Source organism: Bradysia coprophila, unplaced genomic scaffold (genome assembly GCF_014529535.1).
Source record: "Bradysia coprophila strain Holo2 unplaced genomic scaffold, BU_Bcop_v1 contig_324, whole genome shotgun sequence".
Taxonomy (NCBI): domain Eukaryota; kingdom Metazoa; phylum Arthropoda; class Insecta; order Diptera; family Sciaridae; genus Bradysia; species Bradysia coprophila.
The window spans coordinates 3,960,105-3,984,659 of NW_023503584.1; the positions used below are offsets into that span (position 1 = coordinate 3,960,105).

The 24,555-nt window shown below is 34.9% G+C and overlaps 3 protein-coding genes across 4 annotated transcripts; 1 reads left to right on the forward strand and 2 right to left on the reverse strand.

Annotated features, from left to right (window-relative positions):
- Window positions 1-8,525: 8,525 nt before the first annotated feature.
- Window positions 8,526-16,482, reverse strand: LOC119079519 (versiconal hemiacetal acetate reductase-like). 2 transcript variants are annotated; one of them, XM_037187486.1, is made up of 6 exons: window positions 16,390-16,482; window positions 12,851-12,910; window positions 12,586-12,787; window positions 12,324-12,529; window positions 11,668-12,255; window positions 8,526-8,566 (listed from the first exon to the last, which is right to left on the reverse strand). In XM_037187486.1, exons 2-5 carry the CDS (start codon window positions 12,902-12,904, stop codon window positions 11,671-11,673), a joined length of 1,047 nt encoding a protein of 348 aa, XP_037043381.1. In that variant the 5' UTR covers window positions 12,905-12,910; window positions 16,390-16,482; the 3' UTR covers window positions 8,526-8,566; window positions 11,668-11,670. The 2 variants fall into 2 exon arrangements, with proteins under 2 accessions (XP_037043381.1, XP_037043380.1); XM_037187485.1 differs by lacking the exon at window positions 8,526-8,566 and having other exon boundaries at window positions 11,655-12,255.
- On the reverse strand, window positions 8,531-10,711 carry LOC119079518 (versiconal hemiacetal acetate reductase-like). Its single transcript, XM_037187484.1, has 5 exons — window positions 10,610-10,711; window positions 9,774-9,839; window positions 9,515-9,716; window positions 9,244-9,461; window positions 8,531-9,174 (listed from the first exon to the last, which is right to left on the reverse strand). The coding sequence occupies exons 2-5, from the start codon at window positions 9,825-9,827 to the stop codon at window positions 8,590-8,592; spliced, it is 1,059 nt and encodes a 352-aa protein (XP_037043379.1). The 5' UTR covers window positions 9,828-9,839; window positions 10,610-10,711; the 3' UTR covers window positions 8,531-8,589.
- Window positions 16,483-18,821: 2,339 nt separating the features above from the next.
- On the forward strand, window positions 18,822-20,765 carry LOC119079565. Its single transcript, XM_037187542.1, has 2 exons — window positions 18,822-20,213; window positions 20,280-20,765. Exons 1-2 carry the CDS (start codon window positions 18,892-18,894, stop codon window positions 20,746-20,748), a joined length of 1,791 nt encoding a protein of 596 aa, XP_037043437.1. The 5' UTR covers window positions 18,822-18,891; the 3' UTR covers window positions 20,749-20,765.
- The last annotated feature ends 3,790 nt before the right edge of the window (window positions 20,766-24,555 follow it).

The following is a 24,555-nucleotide window of genomic DNA, read 5'->3' on the forward strand; positions in this document are numbered from 1 at the left end:
TCCGTGATGAAGGCAAGTTTAGTATCTCGAATAAATCATTTAATCCTTAAAGTGTTCGTACATTACTACATGTCTCTATTTTGATTGAAATTCCATTTAAGGTGGAAATTTTTGTGTGTTACACCATCAACTCTATAAATCCCACATTCTCTTACCCATATAGTTAGCAAGCTGTAGTAACGCTATGTTTTAATCCACCTAAACTTTAGAGTCTGCCATAATGGTGTCAAACATAGTTTCAGAGTTTACTGTGGTTAGGCGAAAGGAAACGCTAGATTGAATCGAAAGGCAATTTAATTCAATTTAATAATCAAATTGATTCAATAAAAAATGCAGGTTGTGGTGCGGAATCACTACAACTTGTGAGAAGTGCAGGCTGTATCATCTGGCATCTAGACAGTGATGGGACAAATAACATATTATGACTCACATGACTTTTACGCGGCCTCAGAATAGTTATTTATTGCATCGCGTTGAATACATCGACATTAAACACTGTTTAAAAAATCCAGAAAACCTCGGATTGTTACGGCAAGCAACCTGCACTCCAATGGATTTGACCCAAAAGAAGCTTGGAAGGAACGCCGAACAGACAAAGTCAACTGTTCGACTTCGTGTCCCACCTAAGTGATAAGAAAGAACTTGCACACCCACGGATAATATGGTGCATTTTAAATTGGCTGAGGTCAGGTCAGGTCTGCAATGATATGATGTTCAAGTGGAAATTTATCAACGATCCAAGTTGCAGCTGTGGTGAGGCGAGACAGACCATGAATCATATTTTGCTTGATTGTCCGAATAGTAAATACACGGGACAAGTAAGTGATTTCACCAATTTGACCGATGATGCTGTAAGTTGGCTTTCGACTCTCAAATTGTAATGTTCTGTCGTCCTACTTGTGATGTTCTTCTTAATTTAAATTCAATTTTTATCTTTTCTTTATTGTTCCTTTTAATCCAGTAGCCATAGAACATCCTGTGTCCATGAAAGGTGCAGGGCCAAAACGGTCAAAAACTGAAGCACTGCCCTCCAAACTCCCCCCCCCCCTCTTTTCTCGAAAACTGACAGGATTTCAGTCTGGCACCCGAACTTTTCGTAATCTGGGTATCAATAGCTTTCCAAATCACCCAAGACATCCCCTTCACCTTTCATGGACACAGCATGTTCTTTGGCTACTGCATTATTTGAATTATACGATTTTGACACAAATAAACCGTACACTAAATAAAATGGAATATTATCGTTGCACTCGTGTTTTGTGTGATGTACATGAGTGTATAACGCTGGCAATATTTACCGGTACTTTAATATACTATTATGCCATTGAGTGTAAATGTGTAGATTACCATTCGAGGCCGAGTCTGACATTCTACATCGTGTGTTAAAAAGGATTGCCCAAAGCATGAAAATTCATTTATCACCGAGTTGCAAACAAAATTTTTTCTTAACGGGCCAACAAAAGTTTACTTTACATACTTTTGTTTTCCGTATGGCCGAAAATGACGTAAATTGGGTACTAAACCGTAAGTAAAATACTAGCGTCGAATTGTCAAGAAAAAGTTCAGCGAGCCAGGAAACGTAACTAGATAAAATCGTAAAGTAAAGTGGACGCCGCGAAATGTATATCTGATTAAATTAACTTCTACTATACTCAAGCTTAACGGCTGCTTAATTCGAACAAGCTGCTAGTCATGGATCAAACATTACTGTTGCTCGTTACTTTCCTCTTATTTCTGAAATTAATCATGATTCGCTTCGTATACAGTTTATATTCGAAACCACTTAACTGATACAATTTCATTAATTTTATGCACAGAGCTACTCTACGATTCATTCTCGTCTGAGTCAACAGTGATGGAATTAATTCGCAAATTATACAAATACCCTTAATGTGTTACGATTTTGCTTTACTTATTCTGCAGCTTATACAAATATATACTCAAACTGCAACTATAATATGATATACCATACCTGTGCTACCTTTACTCCTTATTGTAAACTTTAATTAATTATATTTTGCGATATATTTTGCTTGTAAAAGCAGTTTACCACATGTGTTCTGCCGTGTGTGTTTGAATTGATTTCCGCTTTTTGAACAATCCCGTTTTATATTAATGAGATACACTTGCGCATAATTTTTCCAATTTTTTTTGTACTTTACATCGTCATCGTAAAGATTTTAAAGTTTTACCATCAAATAATTAAAGAGAAAATTGATCAATAAAGTCACACGTCTGGTTTTATTGAATTGCCGGAGCGAAGATAATATTTTGCCAAACATAACGCTTTCGTTATCAAGTAATTCCATTAGAACTTTTGTAATGGAAGCAAAATAGTACATCTCCCTCGAAAGCTTTATCGAGTCAATAATTTGTTGTATAATATGAATTCGATTTTATGATGAATCTACAGTTTATACATTCACCGGATATACTATCTGGGAAGTAAATAAACAGAAAAGAAAATTTCTTTCCAATTTTTAAAATGAAATATTTAGCTAAAAGTTTAAGTTTGTTTATACACGGAATGTTCATTTGATTCGAATACTGTGCTGTATCAGCGCAAAATGTTTTATTATTAACTAAGTGCTTTTTAGCAATTTTGTCGTAATGAATAAGTGATTCGCTGAAGAAGATTTGCTGTAATCAATTGGGGTTGATTCGATGGCTGGATCCATCGATGCTTTTCCTCGCTTATGTGATGGTTGTTGAACCGAAGACAAGACTTGATAGTGGTACAATTAGTTTATCAAGCAGCTAGGGAGAAATTAATACTTGTTCACATGTGTGGAGCTTGCAATATTTAATTTTGATATATTACTAAAATGGCTGTACGTCCTTATCTATTGCACAATAAAGCGGGATATCTTCAATCAGGAGGGAATTGAAGCTTGCTACTTTTACCTTCAGCCTGCTAATGAGATTATAAACTGTACGATGAGTGGTGTTGTCAGTTGTCACGGTAATAGTAATATAGTAAAGGTAGATCGACAAATTGGAAAAAGAATTGACAATTTCATTTTACATTTCTCTATTCATTCCATATGCGTTACACACAATTGGAGCAACGTAATGACCTATAGGGTTTTCTTAGTTATTAAATCATAGAATAGATTACGTCCTTGTTTGGTGTTTGGAAATGTTTTATTTTTCCAAGTGTAAGCGTTAGAGCCAGACGCGAAGGCAAGAGCTCCAACCACAGAAGGATGACAATGATGTATATTACATACCAATTCGCCCGCTGCGAAAATTATCATTACACGTGGACTATTTTCAGTAATTTTTTTCCATTTTCCTATGTGGAACCAGAATACATTGTATTACGTACTTCAATTATTCGGAAACAACTTTGTGATACTCACAAACCCACTAGTGTGTTTTTGAGCATTTTACTTCGGTAATTGTTTTTCGACAAGTGTAGTTGTGTATCTCGCACTCGGCTCGGACATAGAAACTCTGTCGAAAAGACAGTCACCGAAGCTTGTTGCTCAAAAACACACTTGCGAGTTTGCTTTTATCACAAAATTCTTACCTTATGTAAAGAACCATTTTCGCATTGTCCGTTGTAACCTATTATTAATTACTCACTAAGCCTTCGGGAAAAAAGTTGTTACACGTTACACGTATGTAAACGAAGTAATGACTCGTTTTCCGGTGGTACAGTGAGCAAAATAGTTTTTTATGACAGGCTGTAATTCACAGTACACAATACTCGCTCTAGTGAACAAACTTCGTTTGGACGCCGTCAAAATACCACCTTATTTTGACAGGTGTGACACTAAAATTATTAGTGATGGAGTGGCCGTGCTGCACTAATTTTCCTAGTTTGTTTGCTAGAGAGGATATAATCATATTTCTGTGCATCTAAGCATCTTGGTCATCAACAGCTCACATAAAAATCATAAATTCGGTCAAATTGAAGTGTTTCCTGTTAAAAACATATTTTTGATTTACACGGACGGAATTTTGAGAACCGACACCTTGAGTTTTTGATTTCTCCATATACAAATACATGGAAAATTCATAAAAGCCTTACCACAAAACGGAAAATGTGTCGGTCTTCTGCTTAGAGTAATTATACCTAGAGAGGAAATTCGCACTACGAAAAGCGGTCCCGACATCAATGTGTATGAGATACATTTACGTAATGATTTACGTAGAGCTTCTACCAATACACTCACATTTGAGATTTCTGTCAAAATATTTATTGACGTTGTTCATCGAAACAGTCTTATGCGTTGAATGTTATTTACTTTTAAATTTCATCAGTGAAACTTACAAAAAATAAATAAAATTGCGATGGTCCATTCCTGTTCTATTAAAGGGTGTATGTCCCGAAGTAATGCGAAGTAGAAAACATTGTTTTTCTTAGTAATTGATGTGCACATAACCACATTCTTGCATGTTGTCTCCCCAGCTTTTTTTGACATAGTTTTCCGTCTGATCAAACCGATTGCAAGAAATGGAAACTAGGTCCCACCTTTTTGGGCGGGTCGGGTCCCTTGACTGATAATTTTCCCAAAATATTGTTGTCTTTCGCTGGTTGGTCATGTTGGTAAACTTCATAGTCAATCAGATTAGACTTTTATAGATATCTTAATTTATTTTCATTGATTTTTTGATCTGGTTAAGAATGGACAATTTCTGTAGTCCAAGCAAATGACAATATTTTGACCTTAAACATCATCACATTTAGGATCTAAAAAATCTCAAATTACTCATAAATTTATTTCTTTTGTAATAAGCAAAATATCACGACTCGCTGTCTAATTTTGCAATAAATAACCGCGACTCGTGTGAATTACAACCCTCGCTTCGCTTGGGCTGCAAACTTCACACTCGTCTGAGTTGTCTGATGTTCGATTTGCTTTGGCCGCAAACTTCTCGTTCGTCCGAGTTGTCTAACAATACGATACCGCAACTCGTGTGAATTACGACCCTCTCTTCGCTCGGGCCGCTAACATCACACTCGTCAGAGTTGTCTAATATTATATTTGCTCTGATCGCAAACTTGCTCGTCCGAGCTGTCTAATGTGACAATAAGATACCGCGACTCGTGTGAATTACGACCCTCGCTTCGCTCGGGCCGCAAACATTACACTCGTCAGAGTTGTTTAATATTATGTTTGCTCTGATCGCAAACTTGCTCGTCCGAGTTGTCTAATGTGACAATAAGATACCGCGACTCGTGTGAATTACGACCCTCGCTTCGATTGGGCCGCAAACATCACACTCGTCGGAGTTGTCTAATGTTAGATTTGCTTGACTTTTTTCATTATATGTAATTTTGGGTGCCGCTTGTTAATTATCAAATATAAAATTTCAATTATCAATTATCAAATACCAATTATCGAAGATCATTTATAATGTTCATTTAATACATTGCATTTCTATTTTCTGGGATAACTTCCGAAGCGGTGATCCCATATAGCTCATCGTCGAACTTGACCTTACAAATGTCAAATGTATAATTTTAAGAACTTAAATTGTTCACTATTTTCTGCCAGTCAAGGGAATAACACATTAGATTATCAATTATCAACAGTGAAGGGAATTATCAATTATATCAATTATCAGTGGTGTATTATCAATTATCAACAGAGTAAAATCCTGTTTTTCTGGAATAACTTCCAGGGCTTTATCCCGACATGGCTCATCTTCGAACTTAACCTCAGGAAGTTCATTCCTCGTCGATTAAAAAAAAATCATCAAAATCGGTTATGAATTACTCAAGTTATCGTGATGACAAAGAAAAATAGGTTACAAACAATTACGTTTTTGATAACATTTCATACATTGTGTGGTAACAAACATTTTAGGGTATTTTCTGGCGTAAGACCCTTGACTTTCAGTCAAGGGAATAAATAATTCTTCAATCAAACAATCAGCAATGTTATGTGAACAAACACACCAGAGTATGTGAAAATCACTTCATGGAAAGTGACATCAATAGAAATAATCACAGATCCACGTGTTGGATGTGGTTTCGTTTTGTCTCAATGTTTTGTCTTTACTAGCAATAGGTCGGATCTTCAGAATAAATAAATTAATTCAACTATCAGTCAATTGTTTATTCGAGGGACAGTGCAAAAATGACTTTTGTTAAAAAATAATATAAAAAAATTCCGACAGAATCTGTTAACTTGTCTTGTATACCAAATTTCCAAGCGAATTTGAGATATTGGGGGATCGTAATTTAAATTAAACGCCATTGTTCTTAATCACAGAAAATGACAGTCCAGCTATATCACTTATTTTTGTATCAAAATTTTCACAAGAAAAAAGTAAAAAAAATGATTGGTAACTTAATTCAAATTTTATGCGCCGAAATTTGCCCTCTTAATTAAGAGGGCAAACACATACTACCAAACATTTCGTATTTGATGTTGGGACCACATATTTTACGTAATTTTGTTCGAAATTTCCTCTCTAGTTATAATTACTCTAAGGTCTTCTGTGATTAAGAAGGCATTTCTGTAATAATCGATTGCGACACGTTCGTATGTGTACGTAAAGTAACGTCAATATCGCATCATGTGGACTGAGTGGTATGAAGAGGATTGAAATTCGTTCTCCACCTCAAATTCAAAATTCCTTGTCACTTTTTCATGTTTACGTCCAAGCTCCTATCAAATATAACATTTAAATATGAAACGCGAAATTTGTTACTCTTGATTAAATTACAAAATATTTCATGAACTGTCGTCGCTTGAATTAGGGTTGATCAATTTTTCGATAAAATTTGTGTGTCACAAAAATGTGACGAACAAATTCCTTTCCCATTTCGTTCTATCTGCATGGACCCCGGAAAAAAAATCAATTTTACATTCAGCAATAATTGATGGACGGAAACATTCATTCACTCCACATCCCATTTTTTTTTATTGAATTAAACTTTTTTTAATTTAAGCTTTTTGAAATGCGGCAATTTGTGTATATGAGTCGAAAATGTCGTATCAATCACCATCGATAATATACCGAGAGAGCTTAATCAATTTATGTCATGTTCAGATGCTTGGAAGGAAAGATCAAAATATTGGTTATAATTTCGAGGAGAAATTCTTTTTTTTTTTGTTCGACAATCATTTGAAATGGTTTCCCAGTTCGCCTCGATTCATCCATAATTTTATAAGTACCGAATCATCGTTCAGAGGTTATTGTTTCCAGGGATTTTATGTGCGAAGAAAATATTGTCGAAATAGGGTGAGATATAAGCAAAAAAAAATGTGTACACGTTCGGAAAAGCTTTTTTTTTTAAAGTTTTCTCATGCATAAAATACGAATCAATACAAACCAATTTTCCACAAAAAACCATTTTCCACGTATGGAGTTTTTTTAATGTGTGGATGGATACACGATAGCGCACACTTATTACATACATTTTTACTTTAACACAAATACCGGAGTGATGATTTTAAATAACATTTTATGTTATATAAAACAAACATGCATTCGGTGAAATTAATGGGTATACAATTTATATATGTGCCTGAGCTTATTCGGCGATCGCAGCGTGTACATCTATGTATATTTATGTTCAAATAATTCAAATGGATTTTATAAAATTATTTACATTTAAACAAATTCGAGTGTTGCGAAAGAATCCATATGGATGCAAATAGCAACATCATACTAAAATAACAACATTTCAGTGTGTTTTAATACACTGTTGTTGACAGGTTTATGCACATATTTATCATTATTGTGCATCCAGCTGCTGCTGAAGTAGTGACATGCATTTTAATTTATTTTCAAATAACAAGATGAGGTTTATAGTCCTACACATATAATATGAATATCAGAACAATGGATGTTATATCGTTGATTATAAAGCAAATAAATGGAGGTTCGTATGGACGATGTCATTTCGCATCCCCATTATATAACATTAGCATGCTACAGGTCAACGGGACGACAACAGGCATAGTAATAGTGGGCTCGGTTGTTGTTATTTTATGTTCAATGTGGTGGGTGATCTGACTTATTTTACTTGTATATGCTGCTGACCTGAACCGTCTGAACCTGAGCATCTATTTATCTGCAGTCTGCCAGCGATACCAATGAACCATATTTTTTTACATGAAATAGAGAATAGTCTCGTGATATTGATGTACTATTACGAAATTGGAACTGGTTCAAAAATGATGGCTAACGTTGACAACTGCATTTAGCAACCTTATTCGAAACGAAATATGGGTTCCATGGGTTCCAAGAGATAATGGTAAAAAGAGTGAAAGTTTACGAAATTAGGATCACAGGAAGTCCCTTGAAGTCAATTATCTTTGTCTCATTATATCATCATTATCACTTTGCGATCGTCATTTACCTTCAAAAGACAACAGGCCCAACATGCTTTGTAGCAAGTGTATGTTTATCAGGCTAAATGAATGTTTAAACAAATGAAGTAAAAGATTACGCATGAGCCTATATTTTCATTGTTGAAAGGTTCAACACATTCATTTAAAAAGAACTCTTTTTCAGTAACTTGATTTTGATCCTTGATGTTAGCCAATCAAATAAATTCATTGATTGCAACCACACAAAAAATTGATTTTATTCAACAAAAATCCAGCGTTATGTACAAACAGCTTAGAAGTTCATAGTTTGAGGTGGACGTGTTGTGTAAGGCTTCTCCAAATATTTAACATCTTCTTCGGTGAGTTTAATTTTCAAAGCTCCAAGCAAATCGTAAAGCTGCTCAATTTTACTTACTCCTACGATCGGTGAAGTACTGTAGGGCTTCGTAAAATGCCAGGCCAACGCAATTTGAGCATTGGTTGCATTATACTTCTTGGCAATTTCTTCGACATGCGACACAATAACATCGTTACTATCTTGCTTTGTGTTTGGATAAATTTTGGTCATTAGATGTGCACTTTTAGCACGAGTTGTGTTTCTATTCTTCCCTGTAATGAGGCCAGTCGCTAGCGGCGAATAGGGAATACCGGCAATTCCAGCATCAAGACAGTACGGAATCATTTCTCTTTCTTCTTCACGGAACAGAAGGTTGTACAGATTTTGCATGGATACGAACTTTGCCCAGCCTCTGCGCTCAGCAATGTTGTTTAGTTTTTGGAATTGCCATGCAGACATCGAACTGGCGCCAATGTATCTCACTTTACCGGATCGTACCAAATCATTGAGCGCCTCCATGATTTCTTCCATCGGAGTACCCTTCAAGACAGTCATAAAACATTATTTGCTTCTCCTTGAGTAACTTCATTTCGAGAATCAATTGCTTACCGTATCAAGGCGATGGATCTGATAAAGATCAATGTAGTCAACTCCAAGCCTTTTCAACGAAGCTTCAACCGCATCGAAGATATGTTTCCGTGAAAGACCAGCACGGTTGACTAGGTCAGGGTCTCTCGCAAAATTGGAAAAGCTAGCGAAAGTTTTTGGGGTATCGGAAGAATCATCGTTGACGGGGAAAAAGCATTTCGTAGCAATCACAACACGACCTAATAATCATTTTATAGTTTTCGTAACTCTATGTGCAACGATTATGTAATACCTCTATGAGCACCGATTTCCTTCAAAGCTTTTCCGAGTATGACTTCACTTAAGCCATTTGAGTACACGTCGGCAGTATCGAAGAAATTAATTCCGGCTTCATATGCGAGTTTAATTTGTTTGATTGATTCCGTTTCGTCTTTGACCCAAGGACTCCATGCCGGATTACCATATGACATACATCCCAGACATATTTTCGATACCTGACACATTTCGTTCATCAGATGAATAAATAGAAATAATTTTAGCAGTTTTATTACCTTTAGGCCTGTTTTGCCGAAGCGTACGTATTCCATTTTGGGTAAATCAGACATTTTGATGACTTACTGAAAAAACAAGATTTTTTAATTATTGGCGGATTTCGCAATTGACATTTTTACACGAGTTATTAACAAAATTCCTCGTAAGAATCTCTCAAAATTTTTACTTTGGTTTATTATCAGTTAAATATCAGCAAGTACGTAAAAATAGATATCGTACAGGGAAGTCAAAGTGTTGGAGTTTAGAACTGACATCATTGCATGCAAATTCATTATACGATTTGTTATACCATTTGTTACCTATTAAGCTATAGTTTATGTTCTTGTAATCACTTACGATTTCTACTTAGTACAGTCCACACGGCTGTACGGTTTTAGTTTGAATAAAGCAAATACTGAATCCTAACAGCTGCTTATTTACTCCAACACAAAGTCCTACCGGTTAACGTCTTCTTGAGAACGAAAACAATATTTCGCAATTACACGCAATTACTAAGGTATTTTTATTAGTAAATGAACATGCCACAGCTTTAGCAAATTGTATTATCCTTTGATATAATAAAGCGATAAAATGTTCGAAATATTCAGTGTAATCAAGCAGTCAATACTGATACCTCGATGCCAATTCATGTAACAAAATGATATTCATTTATAGCAGATGCTATCGTATGCAATTGTTGTAGTGCTAATAAGACTTTATTAAAATGGAATAGCCGAATTAAACTATTCAAGAACTGACTAAAATAGAATTCACATCAAATATTTCAATGAGAAGTGGAATTTACCGATGCAAATATTCACGAAATGATAAACTCTAACATCTTAATCAATTTTACCTCAACTCAGTGTATTGAAAGCAATAATGTATAGTTCACGAAACACACAATTTGACGACCGAATATACAATGATTGGAGTTGTGTACCCCGTAGAATGTATGTGTAGGCTGCTTATTTAGTGAATGAAAAGACCGGTTTTTATTTAGATAAGTTAGTATAATTTCTTGTTATCATTTGAATTAGATAGTCTGTTGGTGCCGATGTGTAGAATGATTGGTTGATTCAATCAATGATTGAAATAAAAATGTCAATCGATGTCATAATGGCAGCGTACGTACAAAAGTGCAAGAATTATTAAGACTTTTCTGAGAAATTATCTGTTTTTGAATCGTGTGTCACAAATCCTTTGTTAGATTGGCAATGTTGTTAATTCTAACTACACTGTTTATGACATTAGCTGACAGTTTATGATAATAGTATTGTAAAAATTGTTCTATGAGTGAGTGAGTGTATGTGTGTTTGTTGCCGGCCGAACGGCACATACAGCTACTATCGACATTCACTATCACACTATCGACATTCAATTCCGATCTTATTCACTACATTCCAAAATATTATGTGTGATATTCCATGAGTTTAGGGTTTTAGATTTTTGATCAGAACTAAAAAAATAGATATCCATTGTTTCAACAGTCATGTTAGATGGACGAGTGTTACGTATCGACTGATCAACCTGTCACATATATTTGGCTATTCATCTGTTATCGATAACGACGACCAAAATAATGACAAGCTCTGGGTAACATTGTCCTTTATATAGTAAATGCATGTTAAAACAATTGAAGTACAAGATTTGAAATCAATCGATTAAAAATCTCGTTAAAAATACTTTGATCAATGGAAGTAATAGACGCGATAATATTACTGGTCATATGTTTGCCGTCTGTAATAGGTTAAAATATTTCTGTTCTTTAAGAATCTTTACTGAAAATTTCATTTCTTGAAGTCGTTCACGTCACAATTTTTTCGTCGCACGCAAAACAGACAACGGTGTTAACAACAACACCCAAAAATTCGATTTTATTCAATTAAAATCCAACGTGATATGCATACAAAAAGCTTAAAAGTTCAATGTTTGAGGTGGACGTGGTGTGTAAGGTTCCTCCAAATACTTAACATCTTCTTCGGTGAGCTTAATTTTCAATGCTCCAAGCAAATCGTAAAGTTGTTCGATTTTACTAACTCCCACGATCGGTGAAGTGCTGTAGGGCTTCGTAAAATGCCAAGCCAACGCGATTTGAGCATTGGTTGCATTATACTTCTTGGCAATTTCTTCGACATGCGACACAATAACATCGTTACTTTCTTGCTTTGTATTTGGATAAATGGTGGTCATTAGATGCGCACTACCAGCACGAGTTGTGGTTCTATTCTTTCCTGTAATAATGCCAGACGCTAGCGGTGAATAGGGAATACCGGCAATTCCAGCATCAAGACAGTACGGAATCATTTCTCTTTCTTCTTCACGGAACAGAAGGTTGTACAGATTTTGCATGGATACGAACTTAGCCCAGCCTCTGCGCTCTGCAATGTTGTTCAGTTTTTGGAATTGCCATGCAGACATCGCACTGGCGCCAATGTATCTCACTTTACCGGAGCGTACCAAATCATTGAGCGCCTCCATGATTTCTTCCATCGGAGTACCCTTCAAGACAATCAAAAAAAATATTTGCTTCTCCTTAAGTAACTTCAATTCGAGAATCAATTGCTTACAGTATCAAGACGATGGATTTGATAAAGATCAATGTAGTCAACTCCAAGCCTTTTCAATGAAGCTTCAACCGCATCGAAGATATGCTTGCGAGAAAGACCCACACGGTTGACTAGGTCAGGGTCTTGTGCAAAATTAGCAAAGTTTTTTAAGCCGACAGGAGAATCGTAGACGGGGAAGAAGCATTTCGTAGCAATCACAACACGACCTAAAAATTATTTGTGGTATGCGGAATAACTCTTTGTGAAACGATTTAGGTAATACCTCTATGAGCACCGATTTCCTTCAAAGCTTTTCCCAGTATAATTTCACTCAGGCCACTTGAGTACACGTCAGCAGTATCAAAGAAATTGATTCCGGCTTCATATGCGAGTTTAATTTGTTTGATTGATTCCTCTTCTTCCTTGATCCAAGGACTCCATGCCGGACTGCCATAAGACATACAACCGAGACAAATTCTCGATACCTGACACATTTTGTTCATCAATTTAATAGAATAGTTAGATAGAAATATAGCAATTTAATCCACCTTTAGACCTGTTTTGCCGAATCGTACGTATTCCATTTTTGGTAAGTCAGACATAGTGCGCTAGAAAAACAGGATTCGCATTAATTAAACTTTTAAAAACTGCAACGATGTCGAAAATATGCATGATCTTTGGCTAGTATTCGATAGTTGCAAGCAATTTAAACAACAGACTTAATTCCCTTGACTGAAAGTCAGGGTCTTACACCAGAAAATACCGAAATATGTGGGTGACAAAAAAGTTCACTATGATTGAAAATGTATGAAATGGTATGAAAAACGTTAAATGTGGGTGACAAAAAATCGTTGAAGGCACGATAACTTGAGTAATTCTCAAGCTATTTGGATGAATCTTTTTTTTAAATATGTGGAATTAAAATCTCGAGGCTAAGTTCGAAGATGGGCAATGTGGGACGAAGGATCTGGAAGCTATCCAGGAAAAACAGGATTTTACACTGTTGATTATAGCCTCTATCGAAAAAGATTACTTTGATGAAATTTGATTTGGTTGCGTAGTGTGTGTAAATCGTATAAGTATGTTTTCGATAATGTGCATGAAACAAGTAAAAAGAAAAATTTCGTCAGTACATGCCCAGCCTCTAACCGGTAAACATCTCTTGTTAGTGAACTGCTAACAAATCTGATGTTGACTATCAAATTTGATAGTTGACTAACAACTTGATAGTTGAGTAACAATTTGATAGTTGACTATCAAATTTGATAGTTGACTATCAAATTTGATAGTTGACTATCAAATTTGATAGTTGACTAACAACTTGATAGTTGACTATCAAATTTGATAGTTGACTAACAACTTGATAGTTGACTATCAAATTTGATAGTTGACTAACAACTTGATAGTTGACTATCAAATTTGATAGTTGACTAACAACTTGATAGTTGACTAACAACTTGATAGTTGACTATCAAATTTGATAGTTGACTAACAACTTGATAGTTGACTATCAAATTTGATAGTTGACTAACAACTTGATAGTTGACTATCAAATTTGATAGTTGACTAACAACTTGATAGTTGACTATCAAATTTGATAGTTGACTATCAAAATTGATAGTTGACTATCAAATTTGATAGTTGACTATCAAAATTGATAGTTGATTGTTGACTATCAAATTTGATAGTTGACTAACAACTTGATAGTTGAGTAACAATTTGATAGTTGACTATCAAATTTGATAGTTGACTAACAACTTGATAGTTGACTATCAAATTTGATAGTTGACTAACAACTTGATAGTTGACTATCAAATTTGATAGTTGACTAACAACTTGATAGTTGACTATCAAATTTGATAGTTGACTAACAACTTGATAGTTGATACTTGATAGTTGACTAACAACTTGATAGTTGACTATCAAATTTTGATAGTTGACTATCAAATTTTGATAGTTGACTATCAAATTTGATAGTTGACTATCAAATTTGATAGTTGACTATCAAAATTGATAGTTGACTATCAAAATTGATAGTTGACTATCAAATTTGATAGTTGACTATCAAAATTGATAGTTGACTATCAAAATTGATAGTTGACTATCAAAATTGATAGTTGACTATCAAAATTGATAGTTGACTATCAAATTTGATAGTTGACTAACAAATTTAATGCGTCTACTATACCAAAGAAAGATGTTTTTTACTCAATGTCTTACGGCAGAAAAATGCCTGCTATCAAATGAGCACACTATGATTGAAAAGTGTAGGAAATTTTTATGTTAAATGTAACCATCTTTCTTTGTAGGCAATGTAACTTAAGTCATTCTCAACTAATTTCTAAAAATTATTTTTTTTAAATTCATTATTCCAACAATCAAACAAAATATTTTACAACTCATTCAATTTTACCGATAAAAAATAATAAATTACCGATAGAAATGTGGTACATGTCGCTGGCACCTCTTCAGTAAATCAGTAAAAAAAGGCTTTCCTTCACACTTTGTCGATTTTGGAAATATAAAGCAATGGCGGTTCGTTCCTAGGGACTCCATCCTTCAACGAAATGTAATGAGAAGGCGTTCTGTTCGCTCCTAGGGAATTCATCCTTCTACGAAATGTAATGCAAAGGCGTTCTGTTCGTTCCTAGGGACTCCATCCTTCAACGAAATGTAATGAGAAGGCGTTTTGTTCGTTCCTAGGGAATTCATCCTTCTACGAAATGTAACTTAGAGACGTTTCGTCAATTCTTCACTTTTGTCGCTTTCTGAATCGACGAAAAAAATCGACAAAAGTGAAGAAACGACAAAAAAAAATAAATTAATTTATCGGTCGTTTATTACCATCCAAATTTTATTCACGATTGAAGGTTTTGTAAATTTAGTAAGTACCGGGGGACTTCCTTTTTTGTACAAAACTGTAAGAGAAGAACATCTATCGCGTTTTTTATTTTTTACCAAAGTGAAAGAGTCCTCTCATCGTTCCACATTCGTAAAACTTCGCATCTACTCTGATTAAATTTGACAAAATGGCAATCAAACAGAATAATAGATAGCTCATACGAGTGGGAAGTTTGCGGCCAGAGCGGAGCGAGGGCCGTAATTCACACGAGTCTCATTTTTTTTACGATTTGTGGTTGATTGAAAATCTTGCTGCAAATTTATAAGAAAAATGAGAACTCAAAGATCATTCGGTCTTACGTTCGAAGGTTTATTTGAAGAACTTTTTCTGTCAAATTTTGTTGTCATGTATAGAGTAATCGATACATTAAATGTAGGTATTTGTATCAGTGATGTTTCGGAAGTTCAACAATGAAATTGATCAAAAATATATTGAAAAAATGGTCAGTCAAGGGACCTGACCCGCCCAAAAGGTGGGACCTAGTAGATTAATTTTATTAATCCATATGGCGTGGAAACCTATTAAGTAAACATTTTTGTATCAATCGGTTACAAATAAACAGAACCAAGGCAGCTCTCAGAGCTGCTTGGCAGAACACATAAAGTAAGAGATTCGATTAATTATTTCGGTAATACGCTTGCCGTCTGTGAGTGGTGAATATTGCCACTCGCATCGAGGCAATTGTAAAAATGTATCGTACGAATAGCTGATAGACAACCACTTCGACATCATAGCTTATAGTCTTATTTGAGACCGACAAGAATATTTCGCAAAACGCAATCTAATACAATTTCTGTGGTATTTCAATTAAGAGATGAACGTGAAATTGCTGTGGTAAATTGTATGCAAGCCATTTCTTTGATAATAAATAGAGACGAAATAATTGAAATCTTTAGTCAAATCAAGCAGTCAATATCGATACCTCAACCGATAAATGTCACATTATGTAACAGCATGATATTCGTTTATAAAAGATGATATCGCATACATCGACACATTGATAAGACAATTATTAAGATCGACTGTAGCAGAATTTCTCCATCACATAATTGACTATATTACCAAAATCGAATTTACATGAAGTTAGTTGGGAACACCAAATAATATCGAAGTCGAAGATGCAAAACAACGATACAAATATGCACAAAATGGTAAATTCTAGCACCTTAACTCAATCAATTTTACCTCAACTCAGGTTTCAAAGCAAATTAATTAAACTCAACTCAACACAAAACACACAATTCGACGAACGAATAATACAAAATGCAGTGAATAGAGTGTGTAGAGCTTGTAAGAATGTGATACAGACTTATATTTTGCCGAACGAAAAAACCGGCGTTGTTAAGATAAGATAGGGTAATTTCTCTTTATCATTTGAAGTCGATTGAGTGGGACGGCTTTTTGTTGACAAGGATGACTTTTGAAATGCAATTTTCATGGTTATTTCAACAATTGCAACGTAACAAGGTTTAAGCATACTGTGGAAGGACGATTGTTTTTGTAAAATTCACTTTCCACAACGCAGGCGAGAAAATAGTCATTTTCCCACATCTGAAACTTCTGGAGCCTTTATTGTGTTGACCTCGGGAAAAAAGTAGGAATTTCATTTTCACGGGTGAATTGTGGCCACAAACAACACCCTATGAATGAAATTTCCTACTTTCTTCTTCTCGCTCAACAAATAACGATTGCTACAAATAGTTTTGCTTGTTTTGTTTGTTTATTGTGTTTCTTTGAATTTGAAGTACTTGAAGGACTTTGACGTCAAAACATTTCATGTGGATAATGATTGTGGTTTGAGGAAACAGAATAGAGAAAATGATCCGATTCAAATCTTAAATGTTTCTAAAATAGTTTTGCCGACTGTACAATAAAACAGTCCTCATTCATGTATAATGGCACAGCTCTGATGGCGGAAACTACTAAGTTTGTCCCGCATTTTCGCCCCTTGAATGGTGGAAAATCAACTTTCGAAACCTTTTGGTATGAAAAGTTTTATACTTAATTGTAGGCATTTTTTTGCTGGTATGCATGCAACGGGTATCTACACTCGCCAGAGCAAAAAATTATTTTCCCCATTCTATCCTTGATATGTAAATAACTGTTCCAAAATTTGAATGATACACTTATACAGTTTCAGTACTCTATTTAGAGTACCACTCATGCCTGAAGTGCTTTGACAAGAACGCAAAAATGTTGTAAGGTCTTTCAAAGATGTTGTTCGTTTCGATTCGCGTTCAGATATGGTGTTAACCTCGCGTACGCTTACAAACTTACAAACATTGTGTTAGATTGATTGTGTCGTTAATATATTATTAATTAAATCAACATTAACGCATTCCATCCTTACACACATCAAATTCTAATACATTGTTGTCGTGGTATTAGTTAACAGCTCATAACTATAGTACCAGGAAAATCATTTAATTTAGAAGATGCCAAAAATCATTAAGAAGAGAAATGATAATTGATGATGACTTGCCGGAAATTTGTTTAAAATTGTCCCTGTTATCAGTCGACAATCTTTGAAAGTTTTTAAATATTGTTGAGGAACTGATGAGGAAATTTAATTGTTGCAGATTTAAGTCTGTAGGCAAAAATGTGTTTGCTCAATTCTAAAAAGGGGTTCTCTAATGTGCAGTGTAAATGCTTGGTATAAGGGAGATATGTGTAATTTACGTGCTAGCGGTCCTGCTCGTTAGCAAAACTTACAATTTTACTATTTTCCGATAATCTGATGGTAATGAAATGAAAAGCGACATCTTCCATGCTTCGACACATACACTCAATTTTCTTTCATTTCCTTATCTATCATTTATTCGAAATTTTGTGATTTTGTGCTTCCACTGGTCGATTAAATGCTCTTAACCTTTTGCAGACGGTTATTCATCTGTTATCGATTGGAACGAAAAAAATTTATAGAGGATAGTGTATCTTAAAAATCTAATGGAGGAGAAGACTTTGCATCACTTTGTAGAAAAACTATAGATCAAAAGAAACAAAATACACTCGATACAGACAGAGAAACCCGTTGTTTGTAAACGGATTATAGAGTCGACTGACACTGGAGTAACTTGAAATGGAATTTCCCAAATGAATAATCGTATAGGCTAATCATTCAGTTAAACTCGTGTGTTTGATGTGTAAATAGCAGTGTGTTGTGTTGTCGTTTGAAATTATTTGTTCTTTTATCATTACAATCTTATTTGGTGTAATCAAGGCGGGAGAGGCAAATTTTCAAAAGTATTTTTTTTTTAACTCTAAACTTCGTTTTTCACGCCTCATCGCACGATTTGATCTCCTAGGGTTGAAAGTAGACTAGATTTAATACTACTATAGTTACTACGGGAAACAAGAGATTTTACTTAAAGCTCAAAAGCATGTAGAATCCATTACATTTTCGTTGATCTCGGCTTCGCCTCGCATCACAAAAATTCACACTGAAACTCACCTTTTCAACTTTTTATCCCTTGTGATTCTATTATTTACAGAAAAACATATATTTCTAGTGAAATGAAGCAGATTCATCAGTAAAGGGAAACCCCTACAGGGTAAATGTTATGTCGGCTGATGGTAAATAAATTAATGACAAGTTAAACATGACGAAACGTTTAGTCAAACTTTTACTATTTACAACTTCGTCGTTTTGTAATATGTAGTTGTATTCACTCAAGCAATCGAACAGCAATGGATTATTATTTCAATTGCTTCATTTTAAAGTTCTTGATATCTTTGACGACAACCGCTCATACAATGAAAGTGGATGAGGAAGGGTTTGGTTTCTGTGCAGCTGTAAATAGCATCTTAAGTGGCGGCATATTTTCATCTCCCCTTCACATACAATTTATGGATGGAACTCTACATAATTGTCTGATACCAACCCATACGACATATTTTGTAACAAATGTTTGTGCTAGTGCAACTACTGCACCGATAGCGGAAAGCTCATTGATCTTAGTTAAGGCTGAACAACTGTTGCAGATAAATTTTGACTGCATTGATTCAAATGGATATCTCTTAATCGTTATTCGAAACGAGTTGAATCAAAGTTTCATGAACGAATTGGTGAGCATCCTTTGGAAAAAGTCTTTCATAAATGTGACGTTTGTAACAATGAAAAATTCGAAAATTTTCTTGCAAACATTTTTACCGTTTAATGATCTCAAATGCGACGACGTTGAGCCGAAAGTGATAAATAAGTTTGATGAGAACAGACGGAAATGGGAAAATGATCAATTTTTCCCGGAGAAACTTCATAACTTTCATAGTTGTCGACTGACAGTGACAACATACAAAAACGTTGTGCCATACATCGTTCGCGAGGAGTACATCAACGGAAAGCGAATCCTTACCGGTCGAGTGATCGAAATGATTGATGCATTAGCAAGTACGTTAAATTTTACAACCCAACTGGACTACCACCCTTCTATATCGGCTTACGAAACCTGTATACGGATCGTGGCGAACAGAAAAGCGGATCTGTTTATCGGAAATTTGTTTCTCGATTTGAGTAGAACTTCTTATGTCGACTTCACAATTCCAATTTTCTTTGAATTTCTGAAATTTGCCGTGCCACCTGGACGCAGCTACACACAATTCGAAAATTTATCAAGAACTTTTGACTCTCGAACCTGGGTCCTAATTTTGTGTGTCTTACTGTCTTGTACAATCATCGTATTCAGTATTAGCATCAGTTCAAAAGACATAAAAATTGACGCATTTGGTACTGGGTACGATAACGGATTCATGGATTTCATTGCGGATACCTTGGGAATGTCACGAATATCGATGCCCAATTTCACCATTCCGAGAATGATCATTGTAAAATTTGTGATTTTTAGTTTTGTCATTCGAACCTTATACCAAGCCTCACTTTTCAAATTTCTCAATTCCAATGGAAAGCTTAAATCGGCCCAATCCATTGAGGAAATTATCGATAGAGGTTACGCTGTGTACAGCCTGACTCTTTATGAAAATTATTTAAATTTATCACATCACAGCTTTGCCAGGTAATTCATGATATGATAGTGGTACAACTGTTATCTCATTCTTTCCACTGATTTCAACTATTGCAGTCGAAAATTCGTCAATTTATCCGACTTCGACGTATTGTTGGAGAAGATTTCGAATGCTAATTTTAAAGGAGCGCTAATGCATACTGGTTCGTTGCTTATGTACAACAATGGTTTGAAGGACAGAAAATTTACGAACGTTTTTTGCAAGGAGGATTTCATGACAATTTCAATGGTCGCATATTTGCCCAAAAATTCTTATCTCACAGAAGTGGTGAACGAGAAAATTGGACTTTTCCACAATGCTGGGCTAATCGACATATGGGACAGACGGTCTAAAAATACGACACAAACGATAGTGGAAGAGGAAAACTCACTGAAAGACCTATCTGTAAGTGATTTAAAGGCAATTTTCCAGTTATATCTGATGGCATTGTCACTAAGTATAGTGATGTTTATTGGGGAAATCGTCTATGAAAATGTGAAAAGACAAATTAAGATCGCTCGTTATGGTATAGGAGTTGAATGCTAAATAAAAGAGCTGAAATTTTAGGCGGCAATGTTTTGTTTAAAAAAAATGCCCTAATTGGTATATGACAACAGACGAAGTTGCACAAAGCGTTTGAGAATACTGTCTGTGTCTCATTGGTACAAAACCTAAGAAAAACCTATAGGCTACTGTTTGACCGAAAAGTTAGGAACTGAACTGAAAGTTCTTACAAAATTAAATACCGATAAAAGAATTGCAGGATATAAATAATATTCATTGAATATAGTAGATGATTTCATTCGACCACCTTGTTACGGTCATCTTAATCCACTAACCGGATACAGGGAAGTAAATTATCTTTTGTATTTTAAACTGTGGTATTGCTCCTCTTACTGCAAAGTTTTGCGAAGCTATTTGAATAGGAAACAAACCAATTTTAAATGTGAATGTATTTCTACCATTTCTGAAGGAGAACACAAATTAGTTGGGATTAACCTAAAGCATCATTGAGAACTGCTGATTCACCCTTCTTGAAATTACACACCCTCTTCAATGTCTTATCTGAAAAGTGAAGCATGAAACTTACAGTGACGACAAATACTGTAAAAGGTCACACTATCAACCGTGTCCGTTGGTATAATACGTTCCATTCGTTAAATTAACCGTACTTGGGTCGGAGGTTAGAGCACCTCATATCAAACAATATGCCATCGAAAAAATGTAGAAAAATGTAGAAAAATTCGTTTGAGCTGGAAATATGTTGGATGCAATGTTTTTCAAGAGTGGTTTAGAGAAAAAATGTTGCATACGTTGCTTGAATTATATGTATGGAGCAACTTGTGTAAGTTGAAACTTATAGTTTCACAAAACATTTATTCTGAAATTCACTAAATATTTTGCTCATATAATCAAATTTCGAAATAGGTACGAGAACGAACAAAGGCTCTATATCAGGCAAAATATCAACAACAATTTTTATCTGTCAAAAACGGTCACTTAACATTTTTTTGGAAAGAAATATATACAACATTTCAATGTAACATCAATCCATATAGTAGTGGACAGGAAATGAATAAACTTGAATTCCAGTACGTTAGAACTGTAATCAATAGACTTCTCGTTAAAGTTGTAGATTACTTATAATGTGTGTGTCTGTGTACAAATCATCTCTTATACTTACATTTAAAAAAAAGGAAGAGACTATTGTCACCTTGTGCCAATAGTCTCTTTATTATACTGCGGCTAATGGCACCAGGTGCCAATAGTCTCTTTATTATACTAATGCTAATGGCATCCGGTGCCATTAGCCACAGTATTATAAAGAGACTATTGGCACCCGGTGACATTAGCCACAGTATTACAAAAAGACTATTGGCACACGGAAAAATTAAAATTTGAATAAAAAATCCGGATATTTTGAAAATAAAACTTTACGAAATGTAACGTAAAGGCATATTGTTCGATCCTGAGGAATTGATCGTTTTACGAAATGTAATGTAAAGGTAGTTTGTTCGATCTTAGTGAATTCGTCCTTTTACAAAATTTAACGTAAAGGCGGATTGTTCGATCCTGAGGAAGTCATCCTTTTACGAAATGTAACGTAAAGTTATCGAACAATCCGCCTTTACGTTACATATCTCAATAGGATGAATTCCCTAAGATCGAAGAAACTACCTTTACGTTACATTTCGTAAAGGGATGAATTCCTCGAGATTTAATAATCCGCCTTTACGTGTTAAATTTTGTAAAAGGCCGAATTCCCTAAGATCGAACAAACTGTCTTTACGTTGCATTTCGTAAAAGCAATAATTTCTTAGGATCGAACAATCCGCCTTTACGTTACATTTCGTAGAAAGATGAATTCCCTAGTATTCTACAAAACGCAGTTGCGTTATATTTCGTAAAAGGATTAATTCCCTAGTATCGAACAACCTGTCTTTACGTTACATTTCGTAAAAAGACGAATTCCCTAACATCGAACAAACTACCTTTTACGTTACATTTCGTAAAAAGATTAATTCCTTAGGATCGAAGAATCCGCCTTTACGTTAAATTTCGTAAAACAACGAATTCCCTACCATCGACCAAACTACTTATATATACATTTATTCATTCAATAAACACTGACATTACAACAATGTTTGCCGTTAGATACAGTATACTGTACAAATTGGTTATCGCTTTTATTAGTTTTAAATTGCGTTAAATTTCGTAAAAGGACGAATTCTCTAAGATCGAACAAACTACCTTTACGTTACATTTCGTAAAAAGATGGATTCCCTAGTATTCTGCCGTAATTTGCATAAGGAACACTTAACGGTACTTTACTATTTATTTTTTATCAATTTTTAATTTCATAAGAAACTACTTGTATTGATCGAAAATGCAAATAAATAATTTGCAAAAGAAACTTTTTCTACAAATAATTTGCATAAGAAACACTTGTTACGGCGCGGCAGTATTGTGCACAAAACAAGTTTAATTTTCAAAATATCCAGATTTTTTATTCAAATTTTAATTTTTCCAGGTGCCAATAGTCCCTTTATTATTCTGTGGCTAATGGCACCCGGTGCCGATAGTCTCTTTATAATACTGTGGCTAATGGCACCGGGTGCGATTAGCATTAGTATAATAAAGTGACTATTGGCACCTAGTGCCATTAGCCACAGTATTAATAAAGTGACTATTGGCACATGGTGCCATTAGCCACAGTATTAATAAAGAGACTACTGGCACTCGGTGCCGATAGCATATTCGAAAAAAAATGGGATTAAGCGTAAGCTTTTAAAAATAAAGTGAAAGTCGGGGTTATTCAATCAGGGTGTGAGGGACTATAATGACCGTAGTTGATTAATTTGTTGAGTTCAATCGGTTATATTTGTTAAGGTCATAGAACTTAGTTAGGATGTGCTTCCCTTTGTTAGTTTAGGGACTATCCATAACGCAGTAGTCAGGTGTAGGTTTCACAATTTTGTAACTTACATAAATAATTTCGGTGTGCTGATCTGGCAACAGCTAGTTTTGTATCAGCTGGTGTCTATTTAATTGTTAGTATGATCTGCATTTACCGTTTGTTACCCGTCACACACGCATATAAAGAGAACAGCAAGATAAACGCAAAGTAAACAATTGCTGCAATGTTTACCAGCTGATACAAAACCAGCTGTTGCTACATCGAAACACCGAAAATATTTACTCCCCGTAATAGGGGTAGACCAATATGGTTCTTAAAGTTTGTAATAATATCAATTTAAGGAACTTTTGACATTTCTTCCATATATTTTATGTCAAAAGTCTACGAAATCTCCATACTCACGAACTTTACGAACCATAATGTACTCCTTATATATCGGGACCAGTGGTGAGATTGACCAAAAAGTTACGTAAACAAACCTTTTGCATTTTCGCGCAAAAACGTGAACAAACGTGTCACTTGTCCCAAAATTCCGACTCTGAACTAAAGCCATTTTTATGATAAGAGGCCAAAATTTTCCTATTTTTATTTTCCATCATAAAATAAACGAGAACGGCAAGTCAAATGTAATCAACAAGGGAATTTCGGTGACACCTGAAACAACCTATAATCTCTTCTTAGCTCTGCCTCCCGTTTCTTCTCGGGCTGAAGTTAGCCCAACGCCAAAATTATGAATAGTAACAAATATGCTTATAAGTACATAAGATGTATGTGTATGCGTGTACACTGTACATAACAAATCATATTACATAAAGAGTTATGCTATCGCTGTTATGTACTTATGCCGGCCTCGAATTTGGGTCGGACCGAAATGTTCCTCAACTTTAAATTGTATAAATTTGGGTCGGCCCAATATGTTCAGCTCTTATGACTGC